The sequence below is a fragment of the Myotis daubentonii genome, chromosome X, assembly GCF_963259705.1.
Source record: "Myotis daubentonii chromosome X, mMyoDau2.1, whole genome shotgun sequence".
Taxonomy (NCBI): domain Eukaryota; kingdom Metazoa; phylum Chordata; class Mammalia; order Chiroptera; family Vespertilionidae; genus Myotis; species Myotis daubentonii.
This window is the reverse complement of record NC_081861.1, coordinates 121,557,171-121,566,635: the sequence shown is the minus strand read 5'-3', so window position 1 is coordinate 121,566,635 and position 9,465 is coordinate 121,557,171. Positions and strand designations below refer to the sequence as shown.

Below are 9,465 nucleotides of genomic sequence, written 5' to 3'. Positions count from 1 at the left end.
ATTTTTTTAATATGTGTTTATTGAATTCAGAGAGAAGAGGGAGAGAGCGATAGAAACATCAATGATGAGAGAAAATAATCCATCAGCTGCCTCCTGCTTGCCCCCTACTGGGGATGGAGCCCACAACCCAGGTATGTGCCCTGACCAGGAATTGAACCATGTGCCCTGACCAGGAATCGAACCATGCCTCCTGGCTCATGGGTCGATGCTCAAACACTGAGGCACACCAGCCTGCCTCATGGTTCCTTATAAAAATTTCAATATGTAGGGTCTTAGATCCCTCGCTCCAAATTCTCCATTATCCTCAACTAGCAAAAACATTTAGATTTTAATTTAAACTTTGAATTTGCCTACTCCACTCCTGTCTTCAAGTATCTGAAATAGAGAAACACAAATGACCATGTTGTCTCATTTCACTTTTATGCTGTACAACTACAAATGGACCCTCTCTGCTTCCAGGCAACAATTCTCCACAACCCTATTGGACTCATCCTCCCATTCACTGAGTCCATATCTTCTTCTGCCTCCAAGATCCAGCACACCTTTCATCTTCCTCATCAGTGGTTGATACCCTTCCTTCTTTTTTCACTGGGAGAATGGAAGCAATTAGAAGAGCGTATGCACATTCTTCCACCTGCAAAGCTAACAACATACTTGCCTCTGTGCTAAATATTGTGTCTGCCTTCCTGTTACAATTCCTCTACCTGTGCATTGAATCCTATGCCTTCTGCCTATTCAAGACATTCTTCCTAAAACTTGTATCTCCCTTGCATTATCAGTTTTTACCCTTACTACTAAATCATTGTCACGAACATATAACATCCAGTGGTGATCCAGACTGAAAAAGGATTATCTTGACTGCATTCTCCTTCTGACAGGAATTGCATTGTATCTGTAGTTCACCTTGGGTAGTGTGGACATTTTAATAATATTAAGTGTTCCAACACATGGACACTGGATGTCTTTCCATTTATTTGTGTCTTCTTTAATGCCTTTCATTATTGTTTGGTAGTTTCCACTGTACAAGTCTTTTTACTTCTTTGACAAAGTTTATTCTTAAGTATTTTATTGTTTTTGGTGCTATTGTATATGGGATTCTTTTCTTAATTTCCTTTTGCATAGTTCATTGTTAGTTACCCTGAATCCCAAAGCAGACAAAAACACTACAAGAAATCCATAGGCCAATAGTCCTGATGAACACAGATGCAAAAATCCTCAACCAAAAAAACCCCAGCAAACCAAAATCAGTAGCACATTTAAAGGACAATACACCATGACCATATGGTCTCTATCCCTGAGATGCAAGGATGGCTCAACATAAGCAAACTACTCAAAGTGGTATATCATGTTAACAGAATGAAGGATAAAAAATCACATGATACTCACAAAAATTGCAAAATAATTGCCAAAATTCAATACCCTTTCATGATAAAAATTCTTAATAAACTAGGTATAGAAAGAATTTGCCTCAACATAAGGCCACATAGGTCAAGCCCACAGCTAACATCATACTACACAGTGAACAACTAAAAGCTTTTCAGTTGTTGCTTCTTTAAGATGCAGGAAAAAAAGCAAGGGTGCCTCCCCTTAACAGTTCTATTCAACATAGTACTGGAACTGCTAGCCAGAGAAATTAGGCATGAAAATAAATAAGTAAAAGACATCCAAATAAGAAAGGGAGAAGTAAAAATAACTATTTGAAGGTGACGTTATTTTATACTAGAGATCCGGTACACAAAATCTGTGCATGGAGGGGAGTGTGCCTCAGCCCAGTATGTGCCCTCTTGCAATCTGGGACCCCTAGGGTAGGGTCCCAAGGCGAGGCCAGTGATCAGGGCCTATCAGGGTTTTCCTACCCCAGGCTGCCAGCAGCTGCCCCCCCCCCCAATGCTGCCACTGCTTGCCATCTGTGCTGCACTGCCCCCCCCCAAAGGGTTGCATCCCTCTGCAGGCAACAGGCATGGGGTGAAATCACTTGACTGGTATGGGCCTCCCTCTGTGAAGCAATAACGGGGCAATGGTGGGCCCCCCTGACCAATTGCATCACATCTGTCTTGGCTGGCCTCAAGCAAGTGCATGTCATAGTGTGGTCATCTGGACAGTCATTCTGCTGTTCAGTCGTTTGGTCAATGTGCAAATTCTGTTTTTATTATTATAGATATGGAAAACTGTAAAGATCGCACACCCACACACACAAATATATACAGCTGTTAGAACTAATAAACTCAGCAGAGTTACAGAATACAAAATTCTACCTTCTTCAAATGACTCAGTGGGAAGTACCAGCAGGGGAGCAGAGAGAGGCTACTAAATTGGGGGAATGTGTCTCTCTAGCTCCCTCCCTCTGAGCTCACTGACTGATGGCTAATGATCGCTCATGTCCAGCGGGTCAGACCCTCTACACCAGCCCTGGGCAAACTATGGCCCACGGGCTGGATCTGGCCTGTTTGAAATGAATAAAACTAAAAAAAAAAGGACTGTACCCTTTTATGTAATGATGTTTACTTTGAATTTATATTAGTTCACACAAACACTCCATCCAAGCTTTTGTTCTGGCCCTCCGGTCCAGTTTAAGAACCCATTGTGGCCCTCGAGGCAAAAAGTTTGCCCACCCCTGGTCTACACTGTCTTTTCTGTCTCAGGTTTTGGTAACTGCTCCCTTTCTTCCCCACCTATAGGCCTAGCGGCACAATGTCTTCCTGGTCATTATAGGCCTGAGGTCCTGACCTTTCCCTTGTGATTTCTCTACAGCCTTCTCTCATCTTTGAACAAATCCCCCTTAGGAACTGCTTCAAATTGCCCAAGTGAAAGGTGTACCAGGCCAGTGTCCTGAAAAATACACCTCACACACATTCCACTTATGAGAAAATGTTATCACATCCACTTTCAAAACATATTCCAAACATAACCCATTTCCACCAACTGCTCCATCCTCATCCTAGTTTAACCCACCGTCATTTCTCACCTGGGTGAGAGCAATAGCTTAGTACGTCTGCTCTCTCTTTCTACCCCATTCTATTCTCCACACAGCAGCCAGGGTCTCTTTTCAAGAAGTAAGTCTGGTAAGGCCTTTCCCCTGTTCACAAGCTTCTAAAGGCTTTCCACTACACATAGAATGTAATAAAAATAAAATTCCTCAGGATGGTCAGACAAAAAGGCTCTGTTGAGATGGCCTTTGCTTCTCCTAATCCCCTTGCCTGGCAGGCTCTGTAATGCTTACTTGCATTGCTTCAGTCATAGGGGCCTCCTTCAAGTGCCATGGACACTCATATTGTGCCACTATTTCAGAGCATTTACCCTCAATGCCACTTTTCAGGGACCATTCTTATCCTAGCAATTTGCATGCACCATCTCTCCTTTCTTTCAGCCCTCGGCCTAAGTCATCCTGTCAATGAGACATTATTTGAATTCACTGTCTAAAATAACATCCTCGAGTCCAGGGGTGGGCAAACTTTTTGACTCAAGGGCCACAATGGGTTCTTAAACTGGACCGGAGGGCCGGAACAAAAGCATGGATGGAGTGTTTGTGTGAACTAATATAAATTCAAAGTAAACATCATTACATAAAAGGGTAAGGTCTTTTTTTTTTTTTTTAGTTTTATTCATTTCAAATGGGCCGGATCCGGCCCGCGGGCCATAGTTTGCCCACGGCTGCTCTAGTCCATATATACAAACACAGCTTTATTTCTTCCCATATTACTCATCTCTGCCTCATAGGATCTACGTATCGACTTGTCTGTTTCCACTTCCCGATGGCTGAAGGGATTACCACGCTTATTCACCAACTACTACCCAAACCTAGAACAGCGCATGGCGTTTCCTTAGAAACTTTTAATAAATCTGTGGTGAATGAATGAATGAACGGGAATGGAAATATACCAAATGGATCAACTTAATGAAATGCAAACTTAAATGAAAATTCAGCCGAAACCAGTTTGGCTCAGTGGATAGAGCGTCGGCCTGCGGACTGAAAGATCCCAGGTTCGATTCCGGTCAAGGGCATGTACCTGGGTTGCAGGCATATCCCCAGTAGGAGATGTGCAGGAGGCAGCTGATCGATGTTTCTCTCTCATCGATGTTTCTAACTCTCTATCTCTCTCCCTTCCTCTCTGTAAAAAATCAATAAAATATATTTTAAAAAAAAGAAAATTCAATTCATAGTTAGTGTACTTAATGAGCAGGTAGAAAAAGACTCAAACTAATTCAATAGCATCAAATTAAAATAAGCTGATTCAACCTCTAACAGCGGAACTCTTCCTTGAAATGGGACTACACATATTTCCAAGTCAATTAATAGCGATTCCTCGCCTGCATGATGTCTGCAAGGGCATATTAGGGTTTAATGCTCTGGTTTTAGTGTAATATTGTTGTTATCTTTTGTTTTGTATGTTGTGGTCCATGGCAGAGCAAGACCCTTTGTTCATGAACATTATCTGAAAACAACACCCTACTATGCCACGTATCATACACAGAAAAGCGTATATAAATGCATATGACGGACAATCGATAGCAAAGGGAACAACAAAAACTCTTTCCAGGGTGAGCTATAGGCATTACCAAGATTTCTCTAAGTTTCCTCTCTTCCAGATTTTAACATCCTCCTCTCCTAATAATTATCCTGAAATCTGATTCAATCATTTCCTTGCCATTTCAAATCTGCATAGGAAAACTATAAAGATCTGCATAAAAGTGAAATTGTCAATGATTCCGCTGTCATTTGTGGTTTCCTCATCGCTGTGTTATGAATCACTCCTATTGCTGTACTTAATTGATTAAGTCTGATTTTTGTACATGACTCCCTTACAGAAATATATGTTAATTTATTTCTCCGTGTTCCTCTTGTTAGGCTTTCCGGTGCTTTTCAGACTGCTGTGCTACTACGCTTCAGAAATCACTGTGAACCTCCTTTCACATGCCTTTCCGTTACTATTAGAACTGGTCTCTCCCTTTAGAAAACTTTTATAATTCTATGTTTAATCAACTTTGCATTGATCTTGCAATTACTGTGTCGGAAACCTGTTCTCCGCATTCTTAGTCAGCAGTTTACCGTAGCCCTTTGAAAACGGACTGACCTCACCCTAGATAATTCCTTTGGAAAAGCTCTGAAGTTAACGCGGCAATGACAGTGAACTGTCTCCAAAGAGCATTCTTTTCCTAAAAGCACCCACATCCAAGCCTCTTACCTATTGGGGATTGACTGAAAATATGTTGATAGTTTTTAACATCACAGAAGAGTTTCTTTCTCATGACATTATGTTAAATTGGACAACCTCCTGGAGTTCCTTCCTCATAACATTATGTTGGAGTCCCCTGAGGATCTTCCATGGAAGGACATCCAAATACATACATAGAATCTCAGGTGGACAAACAAAATAAACATGCTTCTCTTTCAAACTGGTGAGGCAGTTACTCATTTCAATGTCTACTTGCCATTGACCACGTGATTCCAGCCTTGATTACACTGAGGGACAAAATTACACTTCTCACTGAGAAAGACTGTCAGGCACAACAAATAAAAATTGAGGCCACACAGTGCAATCTGCATTTCAAATAAACAGTACATCTCTTTAGCAGAAGTCATGTCTAATGCAATATTTGGGAACGACTGCTACTGAAAAATACTCGTTTTTAGATCTCAAATGCAATTCAGTAGGCTTTGTGTGTTTTACCTGTGACCCTATGGCTTTCGTAGGCAGGCAGTCGAGCTCTCCAGGTTTCCTTGAAGGGGTCCGATCTGCCGGAGACGGCTGTTTTTATCTCAGGAGCTCCCTGGCTGCGCGGGCCTTGGCCACCTCTCGTGGCATTTGCTTATTCATTTCACAAGAGCACACTACCTTGGAGCAGGGCACTGAGCGTCTGCGGGTCCGTGTTCTTCCTTGGGAGGGTGTGTTGTGGCTGGTCTACTGGAAACAATGTTTCCAAGGAGCAAGCAGCTTCCGCCTTGGAAGGAACAGCAAGCACAGAGGCTGTCATGTGGCTGCAGGGATGCGGCTCTGGCCTGGAACTCTGTGTGCAGCCCCGAAATCGCGCGAGACCCTGGACGGGATGGCAGAGGTCTTTTCAACCTCATCGGCTCCCATAGCTGCGGACCTATGAACCGGAAGTCACCCTTCACACCTTGGCTGACCCCAGTTGGCGTCCTTCCTGTGTGCTGACCTGCCGAGGCCCTTGGCTGGCCCGCTCCCTTCTCCAGGCTTCTAGAACTTTCCCAGCACAGCCGGGCCACAGTGAGCATCATGTCTGCCTATGGGCACAGCGCAGGGGGCTCCGGGGACCAGTCAGGGCGGGAGGCCCGGGTGCGAACATCCGGGGACCTGCGTGGAATGTCCCCGGCCCAGAGGCGCTGCGGAGTAAGCAGGCACAGAGGCGGCAGCGGGGACGCCGTCGCTCCCCTCCTGGCCAGCGGAGACCCCGAAAATGACAGCATGGTCCCGGGGATCCAGGGAGCCAGAGCAGAAGCCACAGGCGAGTACTTGTGCTCGGACCGAGAGCCCGGAGAGGAAGGGGCGGCGGCGGCGGAGGAAGCAGAGGAAGTGGAGGGGGGCGAGGAGGCGGCCCAGGCGCAGCATGGCGCGCAGAGCGGCGGGGCCTGGCCTGCCCAGCGCGTGTCCCAGGGGGACAAGGCCCTGGAGACCTGGGTGTCCTCGGAGACCTCGGCCCTGCCCCGGCCGCGCTGGCAGGTGCTCACTGCGCTGCGCGATCGCCAGCTGGGCTCCAGCACCCGCTTCGTGTATGAGGCCTGTGGGGCCCGCGCCTTTGTGCAGCGCTTCCGCCTGCAGTACGGGCTGCAGGGCCACAGCGGCTGCGTCAACAGCGTGCACTTCAACCAGCGCGGCACCTGGCTGGCCAGCGGCAGTGACGACCTCACGGCCATCATCTGGGACTGGGTGCGCCAGCGCCCCGTCATGGCCTTTAACACGGGCCACAGAAATAACGTCTTTCAGGCCAAGTTCCTGCCCAACTGCGGCGACTCCACCCTGGTCACGTGTGCCCGCGACGGGCAGGTGCGCGTGGCACAGCTGCCCGCTATCTCGCTGAGCAGGGTTTCCAAGCATGTGGCCCAGCACAGGGGGGCCTGCCACAAGGTGGCCCTGGTGCCCGACTCCCCTGTCAGGTTCCTCACAGCGGGGGAAGATGCGGTTGTCTATGACATTGACCTCAGGCAGGACCGCCCAGCTTCCAGGGTGGTGGTCACCAAAGAGAAGGAGTCCAGGGTGGGCCTGTACACAGTCTTTGTGAATCCTGCCAATATTTACCAGTTTGCTGTCGGGGGGAGGGACCAGTTTGTGAGAATTTATGACCAGAGGAAAATCGATGAGACTGACAATAACGGGGTGCTCAAGAAGTTCTGCCCTCATCACCTGGTCCACTGTGAGTCCCAGCCATTAATCACCTGCCTGGTGTACAGCCACGACGGCACAGAGCTCCTGGTCAGCTACAACGACGAAGATATCTACCTCTTCCACTCCTCCCACCCGGATGGGGCCCAGTACGTGAAGCGATACAAGGGCCACAGAAATAATGCCACGGTCAAAGGTGTCAGTTTCTACGGGCCCCGGAGTGAGTTTGTGGTGAGCGGCAGTGATTGCGGGCACATCTTCCTCTGGGAGAAGTCGTCCTGTCAGATCGTTCAGTTCTTGGAGGGGGACAGGGCAGGGAACATCAACTGTCTTGAGCCCCATCCTTACCTGCCTGTGATGGCGACCAGTGGCCTAGACCACGATCCCAAGATCTGGGCACCCACGGCTAAAGCGACCACCAAGCTTCTCGGCTTAAAGGACCTGATTAAGAAGAACAAGCGGGATCGAGATGGAGACGGCTCGGGCCACAGCCACCTGATTCAGAATAACATGCTTTCGTTCCTCATGCATCACATCACACGCAGAAGTCATCCCCTTCCAGGGCGTCGTCCCAGGGCACCTCTTGAAGAGAGAGTCCTGGATGCAGAGTCAGATGAGTCTTCTCGCTCCTCAGATGCATCCGAGGAGGAAGAAAGCTAACACTGCAGCGGAGCCGCCATCCCGAGTGCCTGATTCCCGCTCCAGCTAGACGTCACCTCAGTAGGACTTTCAAGTTTGCAATTCACTTGAACTGGTATATTTGCCGTTTGCCTTCTATTTTCCACCATGAAAACCTCCTTTCGTCTCTTGCCTGTAGTATCCTTTCTTCCTTTACGACGTGCTTCTTTCCTCGTTCCTTTTTCCTCACTTGCTTTCTTTGCTTCTCATTCCTATGTGGATGTGTAAGCAGTTTATTCATGCCCTTTTCCTTTTGTTCTCTTATGTTTGACCTCTAAGGGTTCCTAACTCAGGAGGAAATTCTAATGGCCTCATGGAATCTATATTCTCATTTCTGACACTTTGAAAACTTACATGTTTTTTTTCATCTTTAGTAGGTAATATTAAGGTCCTCGGTTGAGCTAAGAATTTTAGAAATTTGTTTATTGTTTAAAAGTAAGTAGAAACTGCATACATAGAGGCATATGCACTTGTGCAAACACACACACAGACTCCCACCCACACAGAGTGACAAAGAGTGAGAGAGAAAAAAGAAAATGAAAGAAAAGGCGGTTAGATAAATTCCTAGCAAGATATGTTGTCTGTCTAAAATTAATAACTTTGTGTTGTTCCCATTTTATGAACGCACATGCTAATATTGATTAAGTTGAGTAGAGGGGCTGGTAGAGATGAAATTTAATTAGAAGATATTGTTTACTCTGTACTTTGAATTCTCATGCACTTTCATGGCTGAGAACTTCCAAAGGATTACTTTCCAAGAAGTTCTCTTGGGACAACCATCTCCTTCAAGATACCAGATAATAATATAAGAATTCCTAATGTTTGAAAACATGTATTTGCAACTAATTTTAAGAATAAATTCATGTTTCAATAAAGAGTTGTGTTTACACTGACAGTTAACTGTGTGATATCTTTGGGATAAATTTCTCATTAGACATCTGTGGTTGGCTCAAAATTCTCTTTGACTCTTTTCAAGAGGCTAAATTGCTTTTAAAAATGTTTTGTTCTAAGCCTTCTTTAATGTAAATGTGGGCATACGATGTCCAACTACAGTTCAGTAATAATGTTTCTGTTTTATAAACATTATTTGTGTGAGTGATGCAGAGGCCTCCTTTGCCCTAACACCCCTGTGAAGGATAACACCCTTCTTTTCAGATGATTGTTGGTAAAGAAGGATGTGATAAAACATCCTGTGGCCTAACAAAGGCTTTTCTTCAATAATGCTCCTTAAAATGCCTATTATCTCAGGCCCCTTGAGAGATGGTGGAGAAATTTATATAATGAGATAACACTTTATTTTTATTTATATATATATATATATATATATATATATATATATATATATATATATTATTGATTTTTTACAGAGAGGAAGGGAGAGATACAGAGAGTTAGAAACATCGATGGGAGAGAAACATCGATCAGTCGCCTCCTGCACATCTCCCAC

The 9,465-nt window shown here is 45.5% G+C and overlaps 1 protein-coding gene across 1 annotated transcript; it reads left to right on the top strand.

The window, feature by feature from the left end:
- The first annotated feature begins 6,236 nt into the window (after positions 1 to 6,236).
- LOC132223702 (DDB1- and CUL4-associated factor 8-like) lies at positions 6,237 to 8,000 on the top strand. The gene has a single exon (XM_059678752.1). The coding sequence runs from the start codon at positions 6,237 to 6,239 to the stop codon at positions 7,998 to 8,000; it is 1,764 nt and encodes a 587-aa protein (XP_059534735.1).
- The last annotated feature ends 1,465 nt before the right edge of the window (positions 8,001 to 9,465 follow it).